The sequence below is a fragment of the Coturnix japonica genome, chromosome 17 (genome assembly GCF_001577835.2).
Source record: "Coturnix japonica isolate 7356 chromosome 17, Coturnix japonica 2.1, whole genome shotgun sequence".
Taxonomy (NCBI): domain Eukaryota; kingdom Metazoa; phylum Chordata; class Aves; order Galliformes; family Phasianidae; genus Coturnix; species Coturnix japonica.
In genome coordinates this window covers 8,909,741-8,934,285 of record NC_029532.1, presented here as the reverse complement: position 1 = coordinate 8,934,285, position 24,545 = coordinate 8,909,741, and the positions used below count along the sequence as shown (strand labels likewise).

Sequence of the window (24,545 nt, the reverse complement as noted above, 5' to 3'; positions counted from 1 at the left end):
CAAGAGGTTTTTAGCAATAAGGAGAGTGTTGGTGTTCTGGGAATTCTTGCTTTCTACGATAAAATGGACAGGCAGACTTTCTCAGAATATTTATGAATATTCCATAGAAATCTTCAGCTGGAAACAAGCTGGAAGCAGGCCAAGGTTATCTCCTGTACCACATACTTTTCACTATCATTGCTGACTCTTGTGTTTGGAGATTATTGCTTCTTTCTGACTTCTGGAAACTTCAATAAATGAAAGTGCAAGTAAAGACTGGTAGTTCCAGCAGTCTGTTACTGCCAAAATAAAGGATTTTAGACATGGCAAAGCTGAGAAGAGTAGAATCAACGTGTCTGTAAAACCCACTGCTTTGAAAGGAACGTGCTTCTAGATCAGTTTCTGGAAGGTGGTCATGTTCCTCTGTAGGCATTCTGCATGCTGATGCAGCTAAAATTTGAGACGGGAATTTCTGATTAGCACTGGATCTGCAAGATGAGTGTATAATTCTCCCATTCATGTATCCCTAGAGTTATATTCGGATCATTCCAAATCTGTAGTCAAATGGGTAGCAGCTGCGCTGATTTCCCTATGAGAACACCTAGAAGAAGGAGAAACCAAGTAAGATTGGGTTGCTGATAATATGGATATTTTTGGAACTAGAACCTCTATCTTAAACTCTCTCATAGCTTATATCTAGTGATGCTGATGGAGCTATTCAAAGAGCTGGACGATTCCGTGTGGAAAATGGCTCCTCTGATGAGGTAAGTGGTTAAACATATGTAAAGCTGAAAAAATAATTTGGTTTCAGTTTCTCAACTAAAAGGTGTATTTACAGTCAATTACTAGGAGTGTGGTCTTGAAAAATGCTCAATAATATGAAAATTTCAGAATTCAAGAGGAGGGAAATGGTGTTTGTTACCCCCAAGACTAGCTTAATTATTCATACACAATCTCAACAATTTAATTCTTAAGGAAAGAGGTGGTATTTCCTTTTGTTTTGTAATACTTTACTCAGTTTATGAAGTTAGAAGAAAAAATATCCTCTGTAGTCTCTAGTTCACTTTGTGCTTGTTTTGTTTTTGTTTTTTGTAAGTTTTCCCTTGGTATAATGAGGGTATAGCATCTTTTTTTTTTTTTTTTTTTCCTCCTAGATGTGTTTAAGCAGCTATGCTTATTTTTAAATATGAGATGAAGAATCTGTGTGGAGACTGAAAGAGTCACTCATCTTAAATTCTCCAGTGACGCTTACATTTCTCCTTAAATAATTTGTGGGGGGAAGGTTATCTTCCTTTATAAATAATTTTCGTCTGTAAATAGCACGTTAGTATTTGAAGAAAGAAAGCTGCATAGTCTTGAAGTGTATGTCAGGTCTTGGTAAACTTACGTTGAGCTAATATGAATCATAAATTAACAGTTTGCATCAGCACTGGGTGCAGCATTAAAGTAGTTATTCTGTGCTGATTCCCTCTTGGATCATGTTTTGTAGATTGGCTTTTCATTTCAGTTTTATGGAGTTCAAACACTCTTTATCTTTTATTATAGACAGATTCTCTGAGCGCGTGGTGAATGCCACATGATAAATAGACATGGAGAATGGCTTTTCCCTTGCGAATGCTCTTAGTGGAAAAGGAGTGATGTGTGCTGGGAAATTTATTAACAGTCAATCCAGAAACAGTACTGAAGGATTTGCACAGCATTGTCTCCAGTTAGGAGTGCTTGAGAAATATTTTGGGAAGAAAGGTGAAAATAAGACTTGCGAGGGCAGAGATCTGTTTATTTATTCACTTACTCTTACATTTTAAAAACATAGGTCTTCAAATTCAGTATTAAAAGATCTGCTTTTCAGTGGGATGCTAAGGTATAGCATATATTGTTATACTGTTGAAACAGTGGTACAAAGGGAGGCAACTGCAGTTGTTTAAAAAACAGAGAGAGAGAAGAAAAATGCTTTAATTTCAACTACACAACAACTGACTTCAGAATCCTTCTTAGCTTTTGGAAAAAAAAAAAAGAAAAAAGTGTACAACTAGATTTCTTCCAGCAGATTGACCACACTTGCTTGACTTTTTCAACCTTTATGTTCTCAGTTTTTTTAATGCAGCGTTTGTCTGAACTGTCTCCCAATTCTTTTTCAGAATGCAGGCTATGCTCCAGGTACATGGCACAGGACAGATGTACATTTGGAAAATCCAGAGTATTATACAAGATGGTATTTCAAATATTTTTTAGGCAAAGGTATTAGTGTTTTTGTGGATTGCCTGAATTTTTATTCAATGGGGAAAAAAAAAAAAAAAAAAAAAGGTATCTGTGAATTGCAGTTATTTATCTGTTGAAAAAGGATGCTATTAATGTTCATACATTTTCTGTTCTGTATTGAAAGCATGTTCTTATTTCATGTATTTTAACTTAAAGACAGAGGATGTGATTCTGTAAGCAGAAGAAATCCTGCTAATGAACACGAAGATTTTTAAGACTCCCTAGGCCTTAAAATCTATACCTGTCTCTTGTCTTTAATGCATATCTGTGTATAAGTAAATATTAATGTAATTAAGCATATATTTTCTGTGTTGCATGTATTTTATGTGTACGTGTGTTTTCTTGACAGTGGGTAATACTACTTTTCTTTCAATAGTTCATCAAAATTATATAGGTACAGACTCAGAGAAGAACCCTTTCTTTCTGTCTGTTGTACTTTCTGACCAAAATAATCAGCGTGTTCCTCAATACCATTCAATTCTTTGGAGAAAAACGGTAAGAAATAGATATTTAATTACTGCTCTGCCTCTTTTTGTTTGTTTGTTTGTTTGTTTTAGATGCATTGATCATACACTTTTTTACTTCCTTCAGAATTTCAGTATTTAATATATAGTTCTTATTTTGTAGCAGAATGTATTAATTCTACCCCAGTAGATAGCACTAAGCTAGCTTAGTAGATAGCTTACACTGAACTTACTGTCATAAGTTTATGACAGTAGATATTTTCTAATTTTTCTTACATGGAGTTCTGCATTCTTTTTAAGAATGTTGCCTCAGTTGTTTTTGGTTTATGCTTTTTGATGAGTTTATGCAGTGACTTTATAGCACAGATATACTGATATAGTATAGCCAAATGTGATACTGATTTCATTCATATCTTTTTTAGGATATTTTTTCCACAGACCTCTCCATAATGACCTTTATCTAAGCAATTGATTTAATACCTTTTAGTATACAGTGTTGTACTGTGACTTTCTTTTTGAAGTTCCTACATGCCAAAAGTATTCAGAACTGAGTAAAAATAATTTTGCAACATCCATGCCTTTCCACATTCAGTTTATTTCAGTAGAAAATAAAACTAAGTAAAGCTAGTATGGTCTTGATCTTTGCATTTTACTTAATTGTATTTATCAACATTCCTATTTTAATATATAGAAAAATCAGTATAACCTGTAATGCCTCCTCACTTTGTTTTGTGTTGTTTTTTTCCACTTTATAGGGTACTCAGAAAATATGTCTCCCTTACAGTCCTACAAAAACATTATCAGTGAAATCTATATTAAGGTATGCATTTACAAGTAAATTATCTGATAAAATATTTGTCTTTTACTGTAAATCAGAACTTGTGTTTCATTATTTTCATAATAGATTTTAGAAAGCAGGAATAATAGATTTGCAAATCTTAATCATTGAGGACAGCAAAAAGTCCTTTTAATGCCTGTCCTATAGTAGACAAAGTGACAACTTACAATAGACTAATTCTCAATGCCTCAGTGGTTGAGAAGAATTACCCACTTAAATTAGACAGGCCAGGAGCAGAAGTAAAGAGCAGAAGATTTTGACTAGATAGCTGATTATGTGGCGCTGCCAAGAGGAAGCAAACAAGGAAGAAACAAATAATTTTATTTGCAAGTGATTGTTTTCTTGCAAGTCCATGCTGCAAGTGTGTTATACACCCTGTCAGTGAGTCAAAAAGATTCTTTCCCCCATTCAGTCATTATAAGCATACTTATACTCTGTTCTGCCACTCTTCTGGCAGAAGAGAATATAAAGTGAGCAACCTAATACCATTTCTACATCTATCAGCTATATTATCAGCTGAAACATCATAACCCCTTTCTGCAAGGTGTTTATTCAGATTTCACCTGCAGTTTTTATAATCTAGTTATGTGGCATGTTTTCTTAAGGTCCTCTCTGAAAACGTCTTCAAATTCAACCTTCAACAAGGATTGTACCTCCTCTAGACACTGGTAATAATTGCATTCATTTGCTGAACGGGTAGGATGTGTCAGATGAATAGGCAGCCACTGGATCTCCAAAACCTGTGATACATAATAAGATAGAAGCGAATGTCTCTTTGTTCAGTTGAAGCTGGTCCACCGAATAAGTCTGCTAATGCTGTTGTAAGAGAAACGTTATGGGAGTAGAGCATATGTTGTGAAGTCAGTAGCACCAGATCTGGATTTTTCCACAACTTTACAAGTTTTATGAGAGGCCCCAGTCCACTGAGTTTGCCAGAGAGGCTAGACAGAACACTAGGGCTCGCTTATTGAAATTTTTTTTTGTCTCCTGGCCTGTGGCTTTGGTTTGATGTCAAGATGATGAGTTGAAAGCACTTCAGATGTCCTCTACCTCCCTCATTAAGATGAACTGAGTTCCCTCACTGAGCTTCTACAGGTCTGGAGTGAATACTGTCCCTAGTTGTCAGCCCTGTTTTCTGTACCTGTATAAACAACTGATTTTCCATGCCTGTCCGCCAGTTGCTGAAACATCACTTCCTAACATCACTTAGTAATGCAGCCTCTCCCTCCCTCTCGCCAAGATGTGCAGTTTTATACAGACACCCCAGACATGAGAAATTTTGGCTTTTGTTAGCTACTCATTTAATGTTAGTTACTCATTTAATGAAAACCTTCAAGTAGCTGTTCCATCCTCCAGATTTTGAGGGAAAATGGAAGCTTGTTTTAGATCGCTCTTCCTTGCTTTTTCCACAGTGTTTGCTGCCTGGAATCGATTGGATGAATATCACTTTCTTTGGCCCACTCAAGCATGAAATAAATCTCTGAGTACTCTTTTTGCCCCTAGAAAGGCTCCTTGAGCCTTCCCTTGGAGCTAATATCCCTTTTGCACCTTACCCTGTTCCCACCGAGTGTGAATCTTGGTAGGAGCTGTTCCAGAGAGTTCTCAATATGTTAATAAGCCCATTTGTTGGGAATGAGTGGAAACATTGTAATCACTTTGAAAAAGAAATGGAGTAAATCTCATCTACATTGTGATTCAGCTTAAACAAAAATGGAAAGGTGTACCAAATTTAGCATCCATGTTAGTTTGCTGCATTCCATTCTGTACTGAAATAAATGGACAAAGCAATAATAAATACAAGAACATATTCAGCATATCTGCTGATTGAAACACTTGATCATATTTCGCATTTAAATACCTTTTCTTCTGTTTTTCTGTTCTGTTTTTGTATATTTGTCTCTTGAATTTTATGCTAAACTGACTGTTTTTTGTTTTACTTGTTTCTTATCTAAATGCCTGAAAATGTTCAAGGCCTGGTTGAATGGGACTTTGGGCAACATTTGCTAGTGGATGGTATCTCTGCAGATGGCAAGGGTCTTGGAAGTAGATGATCTCTAAGGTTCCTGCCAACCCAGTCCATTCTGTGGACTGTAATGCTCTGTATTATTTTAGAAGAGAGAGAAGAAAAGTTCACAAACCAGAGTAGGTTATTGAGTAATGTAGAATGCTTGTAGTAGGTATATATGAAGCCAAAGTGAAGAATAATGGATTTCAAATGTGTCTGTTAAATGCAGAAAACATAATCCTGACTTCCACTTGAGGTCTCAGTAATTTCTGTTCTTAAAATCCAAAAAAAGTTTAGGAAATCTTAGAGATTAGCATTGTGGAAAAGAACCGACAGTTCCACCAAACATTCTGTATTAGACAGAACCTTTGAACAGTTCCTTTCAATAGGAGACTTAACTGCAACTACTATTATTTTAATGTTGAAAATGTATGCTTTCCCTTCTATTAAACAGCATTTCATTTTGCATTTCAGTGCAATGAGTCTTGAGAAATTTGAGAAGGGCCCAAGGGAAATTTTTCATCCTGATATACAAAAGGTAGGTTGCGACTTCCCATGTTTGGTTGCTTTTTCTTTTATTGTTTTCTGGAAAATAAATCATAGTGAATATTTTTTTTCTGCATTCTTTGTTACAGTAGTGGGATAAATGAGAGTAGGGATTTTGGTATTTACGACTAAATTTCCTTTATCAGTTGAACTGACCATTTCAAAACAAATAATGTAATAATTTGGTTTGTGTTCTCTTTAGTATGAGAGAGCTAAACATAGTGTTTTATTTACAGGATTTATTGGTTCTTGAAGAACAAGAGGTAAACGTAAGCTTACACTCTTCAGTTCATAGATCTAATCAATTAATCAAGCTTTATATTTGAAATATTTGCATTAACACATTAGTGACAAATTTCAAGTTGATGCTTATTGCTGTAAAAAACGTGGTACTTGTTTTTAACATGAAATTAAAAATCACTTTAGGCACCAGTATAAAGATTGTGTTATATAATTTATGGTCTATAATCAAAGGTACATTATTAGGTGTCTGCCATTAGTGCATGTAATGGAGTTGATATGAGGTGAATACTCACATGTGCAGGATATACACAAGGCTACACATTTGTAAAAAATCTTAGGTTTGTAGACATTTAAATTATTTTAGGCCTTTAGCTTGATTGGCTCTTTAGCTAATAATCTTTGGTTTAAATTTTTAGGGATCTGTGAATTTTAAATTTGGAGTCCTTTATGCTAAGGATGGGCAGCTTACCGATGATGAAATGTTCAGCAATGGTGAGTCTTTCCCCTTTTCCTTAATTGTTCTGTTCATACAAATGAAAACCATAGGACAGTGCCAAGATGACTGATAATGATCATTTTAACAGTAATTTTGTTAGGTTTTCGTGCTCATGTTAGGTGGGAAAAAATGTAGCATAGACTCTTCGGTTTCTGCAAAAGGTTTCTGTAAGAACTCTTCTATTACAGATTGGAATATGCTGAAATTCTCTTTCTAGAAATAGACTATATGAAGTAAGGTTTGAAAAAAGAAGCAATTGAAGGAGGCAACTCAAGTTACCTTCAAAATGTTCTGTTGTTTCTAGTTCTCATCCTTATAGTTTTACATCATTATTACATTCTTCCTCATGCTTAAATAATGTTGTGAAGTTAGCTGAGGAGATGGTTGTGCAGTGTCACATGATGCTTCCTTTCCTATAATCCTGGAAGACTCAGAGGCTGTTTCTTTCAGGGTAGAAGGCTTTGTTGACATTAAGAGAAACTAACTCTGATCCTTATGTTCTGCATACAGGACTTGTTCCTGTGTTTTGATTAATCAATATTTGTTCTGCATGTGCTTTTCTACTGTAACTGTTCTTCCTTCCATGTGTAGAAACTGGAAGTGAAAGCTTTCAAAGATTTTTGCAACTGTTGGGTGACACAATCACTTTGAAAGGCTGGACAGGCTATAGAGGAGGACTGGACACAAAAAGTAAGAACTCATCCGAAGCAAAGAAGCAGATACTGCAATATAAATGTTTTTGCTTATTGCATGGATATAATATGTGTGCTGTAGAAATATTATGATCTCAAAACAGACTTCTTCATATGCTTGCTAAATGGTCTGCTTCACTAGAAAACAGAAAATCAGGTTAGCTTGAATCACTGGGGAAAGAGAAGTATTTATATAACTTGTATTTTATAGTGAAGGGAATGGAGAATAACCTGGTGTACTTCATAGTGAATAGGGCAACATGACTTTAAGACCTGTGTGATTTCAGGAGGCTTGGTAAAGGGTATCATAAGTTTCAGCTGTGGAAATACACAGATTAGACTGTAAACTCAAGTTTAGACATATTTGCAAAAGCATGTATTTAAAATGGATCAGAAAAAGGGATGACGAAAGAAAATTTGAAAGAATTACCTGAAATACTTTTGAATCTTTTGAAAATTTAAAGGACATACTTCTGCTGAGAACGTTGTCTTGCTTTGCAGATGATACAACAGGAACCTTTTCCATCTATACAATTTACCAAGGGCATGAAATTATGTTCCATGTTTCAACTATGCTACCATATTCTAGAGAGAACAAACAGCAGGTACATATTTCTGTCATCTTCCCTTTTTTTCTCTTTCACCCCCCCCCCTTTCGCCCTTTCCCAGTAATCACAGATTCCAAAACTTCTTAAAATAAAGTAAGGATTTTTTTTTTTTGCCTGTTCATAATTTAGAAATGAAGAGTTTTGCAAAGAATATCAACATTGATCAATCAAAAAATGATTAAGTATTCTGACAGTTAGATGATTTGCAGAGCTTCATTGCTGCAGTTGCCATTGCTTTCTAAGAATTTATGAAGGCTGAAAATTAGACGTGTATGGTATGCATGAAAGTGTTCTGATTATTCATACAGCTCATTCTGAAGTAATAATTAATGTAGTTTGATAGAAAGTCTGCTTGTGAGTGTGCTAATGCCAAGTTTTGTGTGTTTGCTGTAATTGCACTGCTGTTGTTCTCTCATAGGAAGACCAGGTAGGCTCTTGGGTACTTTTCAAATATGTTGTCTTGCATTCATCACTTGGCTCTTTATGGAGGGTCAGTCTGCTCATACTTTTGTCTTGGTTAACAAAATCACAGAGTAGACCAGAGGACTTCAGTTGCTGTAAAAGAGTAATGCAGAATTGGAGTTTTTCTCCTTTCATTTCAAGCGATGGATTTTCTTTTATGGAATCCTAGTTGTTCCATTTCCTGTTTGTGAATGTTAATGTTTGTAAATTCTGACAGCTTTGCCCATCTAAATGAAAAAAAAAAAAAGAGATAGCAGTACATGACAACGCTGTTTATTTACTTATGATTGGAGACAGTATTAATCACTTAATGATATTTGTGCTGCTCTTTCTTAACACTTGATGTTTTATTTCAGAGTTCTGTCACAGAATTGTTGAGGCACTGATCTCCTTTAAGTCATTGTCTTCCCCTCCCTTTTCCCCTCTGTCTTTCTCTTTCCCCCTTTTTTTTTTTCTTTCAGGTAGAAAGGAAGCGGCATATTGGAAATGACATTGTCACCATCGTATTTCAGGAGGGAGAAGAGACTGCTCCAGCATTCAAGCCATCCATGATTCGTTCTCACTTTACACGTATCTTTTTTTATATTTTCTACTTTTTAATTGTCTTTATTTATTTTTAATATTGCTTCTAATTTTATCCCAACTTCCTCCTATTTGCTGTTTAGAGGGGGCATTCTTGTGTTCTTTACTTCTGAGTACTTGACTAGTAGTCTGTAAGTCTCCCACATAATTTTTTTGTGTGTTAGGCTGCTTAGAAGACTACTTCTATGTCAGTATTACTTTTTATTAAAATAATCTATTTTCATCATTCCACAAATTCAGTTTCATGAAAACTTCATAAATTTTGATAAAGTATAAATTCAGAATAATTTTTCTGTTACTGATGTTAAGTAAGATTGCATTTACTACTGAGTATTACCCTATAATGTTCAAATGCTGTTTATTTTAGGTATTTATGTATTTTGGTTCACTGTATCCCAGACCTTTCTTGGTTCATAGATCTCAGTATCTTTCAGACCTTAAACCACCTGTCTTACAGAGTTGTTACAGCATGTATTTTTTAAACTTTGGTTTGAAAACATTGTGAAGACAATGTAGTTCCAAAAACCTGCTGTCAGTTGCATCAGACTGTCATGGAGATCATACCAGGTGATCTGTATATCCTATTCTGGCATCTCTTAGATTAGATTGAATGGAATGTGTAATTAAAGAAGAAGAAGTTTATTTATATTCATGCTCTGTTGAAAAGTCTTTATAAGTGATCGCAGCTTCAACTTCTAAGCCTAGTTGTCAGGTTGACCGCTCACTGTTGGAATTTTCTTGCTAATCTTTCTTTTTAGATTGATAATAATCTCATTTACTCTAGATGGAAGAAGCACCTAGATCAAAAGAAGTTCCACATTTAAAACAAAAACAAACAGCAGAGCAACCTAAATATTGTTACTAATAAAAGTTTACCAAGTCAGTACACCTCTTTATCAGAGAGTCAGCATTCATAAACAAAGATGTAATTCTTCCTTTATTGATGTTAAGAGGACTTATTATGTAATTAATTCACCCCACTTTTTTTAATTTATAACAAACATTTCAAGGTTCAACAGCCTCCTGGTCATGCGGTATATGTTGCCAGATCCTCTTATGGCAGACTAGCATTCCTGTTTTCCATTTTCTCTTGTTCTTTAGTGATTTCTGTGGTCTGGGTACCAGGCTTACTGCATGCTGAAGTAGTAAACTTGTCTTCACTTAGAATACTTTCATGAGAGATCATCTTGGTTGTTGACGTGGCGTCTCTCCCCACAGAGGAGATCAGTTCATCATGGCTTTACTTCATCTGGATTTGTTTGTTTTTAGAGTTATTTCTGGATGGGAAAGGTTTGTGAGGATACTCACATAGATGTTCATGTGTCATTGTATAACTTGGAAATGTTTTTGAGGAAGCACGAAGACTTGCATGATTGCCATAAGGCAGGATAACAGGAAAGGAGATTAGGGTAGAACCTGCAATGGAAAGATCTGCTTGCCAGCTTTTTTGTTGTTGAGGAAAACAGCTTAAAGTTCATGCTGAATAAATGGGTTGATGAGTGGAAAAGACTCAGCAGAATATTTAAGATGCGACGTACTGTCCTCATAATATCAGAGGACTGGTCATGGAAAACTTCATGAATGGTCTGGCTTCTGAGGGATTTCTATTTCCCTGAGATATGTGACCCTCCCATTGAGAGGCTTTACTGAAAAGTGTACCTAGTGTCTGCTGTTTCAGGGAGTTATTTTTCTTCTATCTGAATTAAGTCCTTTCATAATGAGTCAGAGGGGCGGATGTGCCTTTTTTTCTATATGAATGTGGTTAGATCGTTTGGGAAGATCTTTACCCTTTTGTAGTGGCAGCTGAAGACTAGGCAGTATGCTCTTAAGCATCTTAAATGCATATTGAAGTATTCTTGGTTTAAATTTTCCTCTCTATTTTCTTACAGCTCTTCTAGCTGACCTATGCTGTGGGATTCTTTTCTTCTCAGTGAAGTTTCAGCACGAGCGAATCTGGGAATCAGTGGTGGTGTTTTTTATCACCAAAATGAGTTTTTAATCTAAAGTCTATCAAACACACATGAAACACAAAACTATCTGGCACACTTTCAGCTTCATGAAACAAAGAGAAGTTTTTTGTTTATGGTAGTAGCTCTATTTTTAATACGGTTCAAATGCAGTAATTTTGTATGAGACTCCCTTTATAAAAGTCAAATGTACATAGTCTAGAGCATTTTGTCTTTGCAGTGATAATTATATTTGATTGTTATTAAATCTGCTATCTGCTGCAGGGGAAAAAAAATACTAATGAAGTTCACATGCATCTTAATAATGGATTAATTTCCTTAACTGGATGACAGATATTTTTGCCTTAGTGAGATATAATAAGCAAAATGATAGTTACAGGTAGGTGATGGTTGGACCTATTAACTTTATTGTGAATTTCTGATGGATTAGAGGTAATGGGAAAATGTTTTGTGTTGTCCACCTGACTGCAAGTCAGGAAGGCAAATGAAATTTTAAAATCAAAGAACAGTATGGACATGGATGGAGGTAGCTGTAAGCTGGCTCTAAGTTATGTCTTTCTAACCATTAGAATAATGACGTCCTGGAAGCTAAGTTGTATGCAACAAAACAAAATGATGGAAGATACATCTTCAAGATTCTGACTGCTAAGATCACTAACGTTAACTGACTGTGGTGATATGATGGTTGTGGATTGTTTCTTTACAGGTCTGAGTTTAATTGTACGTAGACAAACCAGTTCAGTTTTAGGGATCTTGAGTCTACTTAAGAGATGTACAGTTGCACATCACATTCTTAAAACATGGTGGAATTTTGCTGGTAAATAATGTATTTTTCGTCAATGTATTTTACAGTTAGCTATAGGACACTCAAACACAGAGGTCCAAGGCTAAGTCTGTTACATCTCAATAGAATCAGAACAGCAAGCTTTTCTGCAGCCTCACGTGTAGGCTTTAGTAAACAAAATTACTTTTGCCGTGTAGTTGATCCTAGCTATTGCCTTTAGTAAAATTCAGTAAAATACAGTAAAACTGTTGAAAGCATACTTTTATAGAATCATAGAGTGATAGAATCTCTGAATCAAGAGCATTTGGAAGTTTACAAAGTTGAGTTTTTGAGTTGAGATGCATATCCACTAAAGTTATATGTATGGACATATACATCTCAAAGGATTTTTTTGCTAGAAATAACTTCCTTATTTTATACAGACAATAAATTTAAATATTAGCTCTGTAAAAATCTGTAGAACTGTGTTACTGTCCTTGTCTGGTATACCACTAAAACTAGCTCAAGAGAAGAATTGAGACGCATGATATTTCATTTTTTGTTTTTTTGTTTTCTCCCCCAGATATTTTTTTACTTGTTCTGCTCAAGCTCAAGAACATTTCATACTGTGTGTCAGGATAAATGACTAATTTTTACCTGGACTAAGTAAGATAGATATAGGGGATTTCTGAGTTTTGTTTCTTGAACAGTTTGTTTCTAATACCTGGAGAATACTGTATGCACAGCATTGTTACCTGCCATTCATTCTTGATGTACTGGATGCATTGTTGATCAATAGTAATCAGCAGGTACAGCTGTCATGGGAGCAGTTCTCAGTCTTGCTTCCTCAGCAAAAGTGAATTTGCTGTTCGCAGTATAGATTCAGTTTTATTAGCCATTATTACTCAGAAGAATTCTCATGTATGTGGTGAAAGCGCAGATAAGACAGAAAGCCTTTCCTATAATGAAAACATTTTGTAGGGGAACTGCTGTTCTTTTAGGAAAGGAGGTGTTACCAGCACCATTATTAGCATTATTCTGTAAGTAGAATTACCAAGTTCCATTGTAATTTTAGTGTCTTGTTATTTATGTAAACAATTCATAATTTTGGTTCAAGTGAATAATTCCAATTAAGTGCCCATTTATAAGTTTTTATTCATTTAAGCTCATAGAAATTTTCCCCACAGACATTACTGGATATCCATTTTTTGTTCTTTTTTTTCTGTCTGTTTTAATGACAAAATAATAATGATAATAATGATAATAATGTGGCTTCCAATATAAATAAATAAATCGTTCTTTCAACAGGCTAAAAATATTTTCAGAAGAAAGTGTTCCTCTATTTGGGCCTCCACTTCCATCCCCACCTGTGTTTACAAATCACCAGGAATTCAGGGATTTTGTTTTAGTGAAATGTAAGTCAGTTTTCCTTTTGCTAGAAATACTTTTTAAGAAATTGTTTGTCTAGCACTTGTTACAGGAAGCAGCTCTTAATGCATTCCAGGAACCTGTTGGAGGACTTGTGCACCACTGTGTTGTATTCCCAATAAGTATCCAGATAACTGAAGTTACCCTTGAAGACCAGGCTTTGTTGGCTAGAGACTTCTTTAAAAAGCTTAAGTAAGGTTTTGTTGGCCTATCATCCTGATCCATAGATCAGTAAGATACCTAGCACAATAATCATGATTTTGCACTCATACCTGACAGGAACTTAACTGATAACTTATTTCACAACTTACTCAAGAATCTTTAAATTGGTTTAATACTTACATTGATTAGCCGACTGTCTCTAATTTTTATATCAGTTAGGTAATTATTGGGGTGCTTTGTAGAAAGACTAATGGTAGATTTCATTCTTCTTAAGCTGGAGGAATTATTATTTACTAAAAATGTGCAAAAAGGAGGCAAAACTAAGTAACTGCAAGAAAACTAGGTTTATTGGTGCAAAGCAAACTGTAGTCAGTAGAAGATAGCAAAGCAACTAAAGTAATATACCTTCTTTACTACAATTTTAGTAATAAATGGGGAAAAAGCCACCTTGGAAACACCAACGTTTTCTCAGAAACGTCAGCGTACTCTGGACATGCTAATCCGCTCTTTATACCAGGACCTGATGCCTGACCTACACAAGGTAAACGCTAGTCAGAAGTGATCTCTGTGCTTTCGCGTATATTCTCTTTTTAGTACATGAAAAGCTCTGTTGCACTGAAAGACTGAAATCCTGATGAGAAGACTGAATTACTTACAGGAGGCTAAATACTAATTATCACATAATTAGTTTTACAGTTATATGAAAGTTGACTGACAGTCCTTTCAGGATTGGACTATTCATGCATTTCTTTAGCAACAGATCTGAGGAGAAGCATCGCGATCCTGCACTTTGTATTAGCTTACCTGCAACAAGGGAAAAGTTAGGAACTGAATACTCAGAACAGGTATTCATCTTGTCACCATAAATCAGCACTTACCGCATTACGTGCAAACTTTGATTACCCTGGTTAACCATGAGATAACTTCATTTTAGATTATTAAGACTCAGTCTTAATGTGACTCTTAACTAAAAAGAGGCTGAATACTTCTAAAATTGGAAGGGCATTTTTTCTCACTGTTTACTTCTCCTAGCTAAATAGGTCTGCTTAAGTTTTTTTTGTCCATATATTCATGTCTTCAGACTTGCTTGAGTTATATAGCATGAGTGGTTAATGATAACAGAAAAAGAAAGCCATTGAGGATTGGAAGAATAGCGACTTCTGTTCTCAGAGAAACCTTCCAGTAAGATTGATCATGATAGGAAGACATATTAAAAAGAAAGGCAGAAATTGAAAATGATAGCACACCATATTAACTAAAGATAATGAAAAATTTGATTCCATTGGAGGAAGGAGAAGAAAGAAATCTGCCTTTTTCTCATTTAGAACATGCTGAACAGAAGGTCCTTCAGTGATGTGTTACCAGAGTCTCCAAAATCAACACGGAAGAAGGAGGAAGCTCGGCAAGCAGAGTTTGTCCGACTTGGTCAGGTAGGATCAATTTAGGAAGTAAGCATCTATGTTTATAAGACTGTGTCTTAACTTTATAGGAAGACTGGATTTTTGTATGAGGTAAATATAAACAGGGAAAGTACATAAGATACTTTAAATGGACTTGTTATCTGTCTCAATGAAAATATATTCTTAAGTTATTTCTCTGGAGCTTTTAGATCTTTTAGAATCAGCATGTTTCTAGTTATTTGTGGCTGAAGAATTTGTGTTGCTGTGACTTGGTGCCTTTAGCACTACCACCCTGGCAGTGTACATGTATAGTTTGATTGAATGGCTTGTTATGTGGTTTTGCAAGTGTAAGGCCAGTTTGGTAACGGGTAGAAGGATCTGCTAACCAGCTCTAACTGCTTGAATCGTGTAGATGGCCAATTGACATAATTGTACATGGGGGCTTCCATTCCAATTTTCCATTTCCATTCCAGATCACTGAATTTTCCATTTTTGTAATAGTCTTGTATCTTTTGTCTGGGAAGATAGTCTAGGAACTCCATAATGGTTAGTGTGGATTTTGTTCAGGAAATAGGTAATTATATTTTCTTTCTTAATTACTGAAAATGTAATAGAAAATCCAAACCGTAAGCTGTTTTCTTGTCCTAAATTATACATACCTCATAGTCTTTAACTTACATACTGGTGACAAAAGATGTAATTAAAATGTCTTTGTATTAGGCACTCAAACTGAAAACTGGTGTGAAAGGGGATGCACCAGCTAACTTGTCAACTGCAAGCTTTTGTAAAAAGGAGGTGAGTGAACCTGTCTGTTTAAGGAGAGTTACTAGAAAATTATATGCTAGTGAATATGGCATTGTATATCAGTTCTATGTACTACTTATTTACTTACATAATCAGGTGCTATAGCAACAAAGATGTATTGTGTGATTCTGCAGTAGCAAATAAAGGATGAGCTTCTAAGTGCTTCTAAAAGTTAAAGTAGATCTGAATATCTTTATGTCATGAGGTTATTTGATGAAAAAGATGTGTTTTCCATAGGCAGTCATCTTAAATTATTTTTACTTCTTTATCAAGTTTAAAACAAAATCTGATAGTGTTTTTATTTTCTGTAGCTACAAGATTTTTTTTTTCCAGGGCGTAGGGATTGAAAAATGTAATCCACACTTTTCTGTATGCATCTTATATACAGAAGCTTCAGAGGTGCTCATAGAATTTCAGACTTGAGTTTACTGTTTAATATTGGGGATGGAGGGAGAAGGGGACAGATTTCAGGAGATATGCATGAAGAACGTATAACAGAAGCAGAGTTTGGAGGAAAGACAGCTGTAACAGTACAATTTCTATACATATTCTGAACTACAAAATGTAAGCAAAGTGTGTGTGCATGGTGGTGCATATGTTTTAAGTCTGTGCCATTTGAAAAATAAAAAAATAATATCAAGTATTTCCAGTGTTGCACTGAATGTAAGCTACTTGGGTTTTAGTTCTACGGTTTCAAGAATGTCCCTTATTATACTAGTCTCTAAATCCGGTTGATAGGGGGAGTATTTCTTCTGCAAGAAAATTAACTAGATTCTGATATTTCATACTTTAAAAAATATATTGTTAGGAAATGTATTTACATGTTACTACTTGCCACTGTCCATCATGTTCTGTGTCTGTCTGATCTGTATTTCTTAGTGTACTTATCGTGTATCCCTTATGTTAAATCGTAGCCTTGGGAGTCCCAGTCTTTCTGCAGTAATTTTCCTCATGAGGTTGTCTGTGCAGATTCTTGGGGCCAGTCCTTGCTGGTTTCTACAGATGCTGGCATCTTGTTAATAGATGGTTAGTAAATGATCATGTGTTTTTGTGTTAATTATTTATGTATCTGAACATGGTCTTGAAAATGTATGTTCATGAGCTCTGCTCAGGTATTGGTAAGTCCTCACCTTCATGGATAGTTACCAATCCAAGTAAATTTATTACATTTATATAACCTATTTGCTTTTTTTTTCTTTGCATCGGAATCAAGTCATGTTTGATGGCCCATTTTAATGCGAATTTCTGAATGCTTTATTATTTCAGATGCTGTTATTTAACCATCTGAAAAGAATCATAAAGTTAAATCCAAGCTCAAGTGGTATCTTAAGTGGTCTGTCTGGATTTCTTCTTCCTTGATGATACTAGTGAGCATGAAGCCCAAAGCTTATGAAGCAGTGGAAGTCTGCTTCGATAGCAGTGCTTTTGCTAGTTTGACCCTTATCTTCTGTGTGCCACAAAAGACAACAGGACTGAGGAAATTAAGCTAATTCTCAGTGAATAGTCTCAAATTTTCCAAAGGATGGTCCCTTTTCTGCTTTATTTTTATAATCTGATCCATGGCAATGATAAAACTCTCCCATAAGGAAGTATAGGCTAAGGTGCTACAGTGTATTTAGTGGTTTTCTACAGGATGCTATGTTTTAGCTAAGGGGGAAAAAAAGGCTTTTAAGAGTAGTTCAACAATTCAAGGCAAGAAGTAGTTCAAAACCACTAACTACTAAATTTTAGCAGAATTTTAAAGAAATGTTTGTGCTTCCTTTTTAGATGGTCAAACCACTGTTCAAGTATTTGATAAAACTCTGCAAATAAAACAGATGCATGTGCTGGAAGCTCTGGATTATTTGATTGCCCGAACAGACAAAGGTAGGAGAGGTCCCTATTAATTGGTTCTCTTACGAATATGTGTGATTAACAGCTTATTTGGCAGACACATCAGTAGAAAGGAATATTTTAACACTTTTTTTTTTAAAAAGAGATTACTTTACTAGAAAAAAAGAAAAGCTCTACATTTTAATTCTTGCTGTGCTTTGTTTATATTCTCACCTTTTCTCACATCACCTAGCCATTTTTAAATTGCTCTTGTTAGGTTTTAGAGCCTTTGTTGCTCTTTTGACATCCTTCCACCTCTTTGCCTTTGCTGACTTCCTCTGGGCTGCTCTTTCCTTATTGAGCATGTCTCAATGCTGTCGGGTTTGCGTGACTCGTGAGGCAATCACATCATACTAGTGGCAGATGTATTAAATGTCTTGTTTAGAGTAATAGATGCAGGAACTTCCAATTTCGTTGTTACTGCTTTCTAAAGAGTGTAGAAAAAAAGAAATTCCTCTGTGCTGAGAATCATGCTTCAGTGCAAACGTTAAGCTGGTCACATTGAATCATAGAATGGCTTAGGTTGAAAGGGACCTTTTAAGGTCATCTAGTACAGCTTTCCATCCCCCGTCATGGTCACAACCATCTTTCAGTATATGAGGTTGCCTTCCAGAAATCAGGCAACCGTAGCTTCTCTAGGCAACCTGTTCTAGCACCTTACCCCCCTCGTAGTTGAGAAACTCATTCATGGAATCACACCTTCTTGTGCATACGTATTTTTTAAAAGAGAGGGACTTCATCCATTTTATTTTCTTTTTTGCTGTGTTGACAGTAAGAATTTTCTCTGAGTTGATGTTTCAAGTTGTGGTGGATTTAAGGAAGTGTTATACCTTCTTTACTTTCATACTTTCTGTGGATAAAGAAAGTCTTGCATGTACCAGTGGTTGTCCTAATTCATGTTGCTCTCCTGTTAAAACTAAAGGTAGCACCTGTGATCTTGCTTTACAGCAGGATTTATACTGGCTATATACTTAAAAAGTGTGCTTAATTCTTCCAGTTATACCAGCTGGTCCATTGAAAGAGTATACCTGTGTCAGAAAGTCAGGTTATCAGCTGCTAAATTGGGTGATTCCAGCATTTATAGTTAACCCTTCTGCTCTTGCCTTTAGTTTGCCTCTACTGTATTTTCACTATTTTCTAGTTGTGAACATCTCACTGTTTTGAAGATTTTATTTTTTATTTTTAATTTTTTTGGCAACATACCCTGAAGGGAAACTTCTGTTGAACTGAAGGCATTGATTTCTAGGATTGTGAAGCCTAGACGGTGTTCACAAGCAGTCTGTCTTTTTGGTCACATTCCTATTAACACCCAGAGAAGCAAAATTATTTATCTTTGCATTTGTGGCAGTGCCCTGTTTGTTAGCATGCTGCATCTCTTTGGAAGTATTTCAGACCGTCATCATCTTTTTCTAATTTGTTTTTTGGCTTTTACTGTCCTTCAGGGAAAGACTCACGTCTTCTTGTCTTCAGATTGAGTTCAGTCCAAAAAGATATAGAAACAAAGCAGGTGGTAAGAAGCAAATATGACTGCAGAGAAAACAAATTGGAGAGAACGAAAGGTGATTTAATATCCTATGTTAAAAGTATTCACCGTACTATTGAGACAGTATTTGTCAGAGACTTACTAGCTCCCTGTTGCAGATATTGACCTTTAGGGTTTGTTTTTTTGTTTGTTTGTTTTCCCCACTGAACTGTTGATTCAAACTCTGTTAAGCTTTTATATGAAAATAAGATTGGGTGAAATCCAGCGTGCCTGTTGAGAGCTTGGTAGAATTACTGTGATACTTGATAATCACTGCTGATGAAAAGGTCTAGAGGAAAGCATGTATGCTGCTTTCAGGATTCAGGGATATAACAAGAACTGTTTGTTCATGTGGTAAGGTCACCATAAATTAGAGAAACAGAAGCTCCAATATAGTAGTAATCCATGTATTTATTCTTTTACTCGCAAAAGAAATAAAGGAAAAAATAAAATTTAAGAGTCCCATTCTTTTGTCTTTATCTAGAAGCTAGCATTATTATATCGGGATGTTTGCACTTCTGTTGCGCTCTTGTGCTAACCATCATTCAAATGCAGAACAAAAAAGCAGTCCTTACCCTAAATACTTACGATCTGGAACATTGTTTCCTTAGGCTGCCATTTATATGCCATTAATACTCACCATGGCAGTGAACTGAGGATTGTTGTGGCTATTCGGAACAAACTGCTTCTCATCACAAAGAAATACAATCCATGCAACAGTTTAACAGGCAGCTGTCTATCATTATCTGAATCTCCAGTAGAGGAATTCCAGTATATCCGGGTATGTGTAATCTAATCACTTATTACCTAATTACTAATTACTTATTAGCATTCAGCTAGTGGGGCAAAAAGGTAAAGAGCATGCATTTTGTCTTTTTGAACTTCCAGACAGATACAAACAACAAGCAGTGTGAAGGAGCTCCATTGTTAATGTGCCAAATAAATCTTTCATATTTTTTAACTGAATTTCTGTTTGCTCTGTATCATGTTTCTGTGCTTAGAAACATGTTCTTTCAGACTGAGAATCTGAAAAAGAGAATAATTTTGTTATTTACCACACAGGAAATATGCCTTTCTGACCCTCCAGTGGTTATGACATTAGTTGATGGACCTACAGGAGACAGTGACAATATGATCTGCGTAGCTTATCGGCATCAGTTTGATTTAGTTAATGAAAGTACTGGGGAGTCCTACAGACTGCATCATATTGAAGCAAACAAGGTAAATTTCCAGCACAGAAACTATTTTCTTGCAGAACTGCACTGAACATTGTTTTTTGCAGAATTAGCGCTTGCTATGCTGACCTGCTCTGGGAGCACTGTTTACAATGATCCTATGTCTCCTTTACTTTTCACTCCTGTAACATCTGCCATAGGGGCACTCTGAGGTACTTGTCTCTTTTGGAATGTGTGATGATAGTTACTCCCGAGAGAGGTAGTTACAAGGCATGACACATGAGGACAGAGCCTTTATTTGTTCTATGAAGCATTGCTGTCAGCATAAATGCAAAGCCGTTATTCTCCTTTTAGTCAATAGTTGTGTTTTGCCTTTTCTTCATGTTCTCAGTGTTTTATTGGTCAAGATCGCAGCAAAATGACTTTGGATTTTGGCCACCAGTATCTCATTCACATTTGCTCATTTCCTTGTACTAAAGCTAAAATATTTGTGTATATCTTTTAGTTCTTTTTAAGAAACTGCTGCCCAGCCAAATAATAAATTATATCTTTCTAACTGAGACATAGTGTTGGGATCACAGAATCACAGAATGATCCGGGTTGGAAGGGACCTCAAGGATCATGAAGTTCCAGCCCCCCTGGCAGGGCCACCAAACTTCCATAATTGCTAGACCAGGCTGCCCAAGGCCCCATCCAACCTGGCCTTGAATACCTACAAGGACAGGACATCCACAACCTCCCTGGGCAGCCTGTTCCAGGACCTCAACACTCTCCTAGTAAAGAACTTTCCCCTAACATCCAACCTAAATCTACCCTCTTTCAACTTAAACCCATTTCCCCTTGTTCTGGTATTATCAGTCCTTTCAAAGAGTTTACTCCCCTCCTGTTTATAGGTTCCTTTCAGGTATTGAAAGGCTGCAATGAAGTCACCCCGCAACCTTCTTTTCTCCAGGCTGAACAAGCCCAGTTCCCTCAGCCTGTCCTCATAGGGGAGGTGCTCCTGTCCCCTGATCATCTTCTTAACCTATCTGAGTAACCTCCTGAGTTTTGGAAAGAGTTCAAATGTTTCCTGCTGCAGGGAAGATAAATATCTTAGGCATCTTCGGAAATTAAATAATTTTAATAATTTCTAAAAATGGATGTGAATGTTTAGCTGCATGTGAAAAATCACTTTTTTTTTTTTTTAAATCTGTAATTGTGCAGCAGCACCAACTGATTGTATTACTTCACAGTCAAAACCTGGATGTAAGAACTGCTGTATCTCATCTGAATGTTCATTACTGTTTCCCGTTTCCATTGCAGGTTAATTTTGTTGCAGCTATTGATGTATATGAAGACGGTGAAGCTGGTCTACTGTTATGTTATAACTGTAAGTGTCTAGGGAAGACTGGAAATGCTAGGATCTCAGTCTGTGTATGGAGTTATTTTTGCACTGGAGTCCAGATCTGTGTTTTAAAGTAGATTTCAGAGTTTCAAGGATACTATTTCAGAATAATTTTTTGACTAAAATACACATTAGGCAAACTAGAAATTGAAATATTGTTTTATTGGGTATTTTGAATTAGACATACAATAGATATACTTCCTTACTCACAGAAGTCTTGTTCCTTCTTACCTCATTCTTTACATAATAAAACACGGGATGTTTCCAGAATGCTTGTAGCATTCCGCCCATTTTCTTCTTTGTACTTTTGCATACTGTGGTTGTGCTTTTTCCTTCTGCACACTTCTTTGCACTGTCACATTTTTTCATTGTAATTCTCTCAATCTCATTTTGTAAAATGGTCTCAGGTATAACACACATGATCTTTTCTACAGAACATATATTGCTTTGTTTCTAATCCTCTTAAAAATATAACTTATGGATGTGAAACAGCCTTTACGAAGCAATACACAGATGGACAAAGCACAGTCTTCTCTTTTTCAGGGTATGTGTCCTATTCTCCTTTTCAAAGTGAGCATCAATGGAAATGAGTAAATACACCTAAATTATAGTAACTGGCTGTTAGTTTGGTACTGCGAGGAAAGTATTTCTTAAGTGTAACTTCCTCTGTAACACTCTGTGAGGCCTCTTTGTTTCTCCTAGTTTGCCAGATCCTACCTGGTTCTAGTTCACTTAGCACTGCTTCAGAACTAAAAGGCTCTGTGACAGTGTATGTGGAATTCCCATACCTGTACTTCTATGCAGAATCAGTTCCACTCTAATAGACCTGCTGCTGAGCCAAAGCTAATAAACTTAGTTGATGCTAAAGGTACTCTTCAGGTTCTAAGGTCCTAAAGCCTGTTGCACAGTCTTCTAGCTTCTTGAATTCCTATTTCTAGGACATTGTCACAGAGAAACCTACTTCTGGTCTTTTTGAGTTTTACAGTTAAGAAAAGATCATCATAGAACAAATGTGAAAACACATGATTTGACAGTGTTCTAAGTTTGTATTTAGAAAAAAGCCTTTAATACTTTTCTGATTATAAACTTAGAATCGGTCTAAGGATGTAAATTGCAGAAAGAAATCAAATAATCACATCAACTCTTAAAATAGAATTTTGCCTAAAAAAATTGAAAAGAACTGGTAGGAGCAAGTGTATGAGGTGCTCACAGATGTTTACCTTGAGCCTCCAGTGCACTCATAAACTCAAAAAATAAAAAGATGATTGTAATTCTTTCTCATCTTTAAGCCTTCTTTTTATTTGCTGGCATCACTTCTGATTTTAAAGGATGTTTTATCAGCACTAGTAAGGGTGTTTAGAGAAAAAACACTGATAGTGGAAGATTAAATTCCTCATTATCTAGACCTTTCAAATTAAAAAATTTAGAACTGTGTTTCAAGTAGCCAGTTTTTGAATCTGACTCGTAAGAAGACTGTTAGTTTCAGGGCACATATGGTAGCTAAAAGGTTCACTAGTTACATGATTAATGAAATCTTGGTATCTGTAGTGTCCTACATGTATTACAGTCCTCAGAATACATCTACTAGCATATGGCTTGAATGGCAGTTCTCACAGTGGGGTACGGTGTGCTGACACGTCTTTCAGAAATGTTCTTGCCTATTTCTCTAACATAAACAGGGTAGGGAGCTGATGGTTGTTGAAATAGAATACCTCTTACTTTGTGAAACATAATAACTCATTAAAACGTAGCTCTTTCATCTTTTAGAAGTTCAAAAGAAAGCTCATTTTCCTTATCTGTTTAGGTACAGAGAGGCTTCTACACTGATCCTAAATTAAGTGAAATCTGAAATCTACCTATAAAGTTGCCATTTTTAATTTACAGCGTAAGGTGATGGGTGCTTTTTTTTTTTTTTTTTTTTTTGTTTTGTTTTGTTTTGTTTTTGTAACAGATGTTTGCCAGTATAGAAAGGTGTATCCTTTTAATGGAGGTTCTCCACTGATCCAGCCATCAGCTTACGATTTTCACTTTAGCTGGAATCAAGTTCCTTATGCTGTTGGTAAGAAAACATTTATTTTTACTCTTTTATCTTAGACCCGCTTTTGGCTGTTTCTGCAATTACTACATATGTGCTAAAATACATACAGTGTTACTATTTTTACATTTGTATATATAAATTTGTATTTAATAAATTATAATAAGCGTAAATTAATAAATTCTTAAGAATTTATTAATGGAAATGGTAGTTAATCGTTGAAATGCATTGCCCAGTGATATGGTGGTCTCTCCATCCCTGTAGGTATTTAATGGACATGTGAACATGGCACAAAGGGATATGGTTTAGTGATGGAACTTGGAGGGGTCAGATTGATGGTTGAACTTCATGATCTTGATGGTCTTTTCCAAAATGGATAACTCTGTGATTCTATAAGCATGTTGCATTAATGATGTCACTTCTGCTGAGTATCTATAGTGTCTTTTGGAAAGTAGAGCCTTGGTGCAAAGTTTTTTTGCTTGCTGAACTTTTTTTCCTTTCTGTTTTTTCTGTTTTTATTTCCCGTTCAGTCTGTGTTCTGCCAGACATGAAGAATGAAATTTTGTTCAGGCTTGGTGTATCTGAATGTTCATCAGTTTATTAGGCAGACTTCGTCGTAGAAAAGGCAGATGCCGGAGTAGGTCAGATACTCAAGAACAGACTTCATTGAGCATCCAAGAAACATTTACATTAATCATTCTTCTGTGCCAAATAATTTTTTGCTTCATTGCAGTCTGTGCTTTCCCTTACATACTTGCCTTCACTACTGATTCCATTGAGATCCGTTTAGTGGTGAATGGAAACTTAGTCCACACAGCAGTTGTACCTGAGCTTCAACTCGTAGCATCCAGGGTAAGAG

At 35.7% G+C, this 24,545-nt stretch overlaps 1 protein-coding gene across 9 annotated transcripts in view; it reads left to right on the top strand.

Annotated features, from left to right (window-relative positions):
* GARNL3 (GTPase activating Rap/RanGAP domain like 3) overlaps positions 1–24,545 on the top strand; it is a 49,716-nt gene that overhangs the window by 16,437 nt on the left and 8,734 nt on the right. For 4 of the 9 annotated variants that reach the window (XM_032448039.1, XM_032448036.1, XM_032448038.1 and 1 more), the window contains exons 3-25: positions 669–743; positions 2,118–2,217; positions 2,615–2,733; positions 3,458–3,522; positions 6,020–6,083; positions 6,328–6,360; positions 6,751–6,826; positions 7,422–7,520; positions 8,024–8,127; positions 9,054–9,162; positions 11,475–11,520; positions 13,213–13,319; positions 13,920–14,035; positions 14,820–14,924; positions 15,615–15,689; positions 16,613–16,724; positions 17,466–17,564; positions 19,013–19,129; positions 19,704–19,873; positions 20,155–20,313; positions 21,570–21,636; positions 23,603–23,710; positions 24,420–24,538. In XM_032448039.1, the coding sequence (XP_032303930.1) occupies positions 669–743; positions 2,118–2,217; positions 2,615–2,733; positions 3,458–3,522; positions 6,020–6,083; positions 6,328–6,360; positions 6,751–6,826; positions 7,422–7,520; positions 8,024–8,127; positions 9,054–9,162; positions 11,475–11,520; positions 13,213–13,319; positions 13,920–14,035; positions 14,820–14,924; positions 15,615–15,689; positions 16,613–16,724; positions 17,466–17,564; positions 19,013–19,129; positions 19,704–19,873; positions 20,155–20,313; positions 21,570–21,636; positions 23,603–23,710; positions 24,420–24,538 (2,244 nt within the window). The remainder of the gene's footprint in view (positions 1–668; positions 744–2,117; positions 2,218–2,614; positions 2,734–3,457; positions 3,523–6,019; positions 6,084–6,327; positions 6,361–6,750; positions 6,827–7,421; positions 7,521–8,023; positions 8,128–9,053; positions 9,163–11,474; positions 11,521–13,212; positions 13,320–13,919; positions 14,036–14,819; positions 14,925–15,614; positions 15,690–16,612; positions 16,725–17,465; positions 17,565–19,012; positions 19,130–19,703; positions 19,874–20,154; positions 20,314–21,569; positions 21,637–23,602; positions 23,711–24,419; positions 24,539–24,545) is intronic. The other 5 variants (XM_032448042.1, XM_032448043.1, XM_032448041.1 and 2 more) reach the window with 2 other exon arrangements.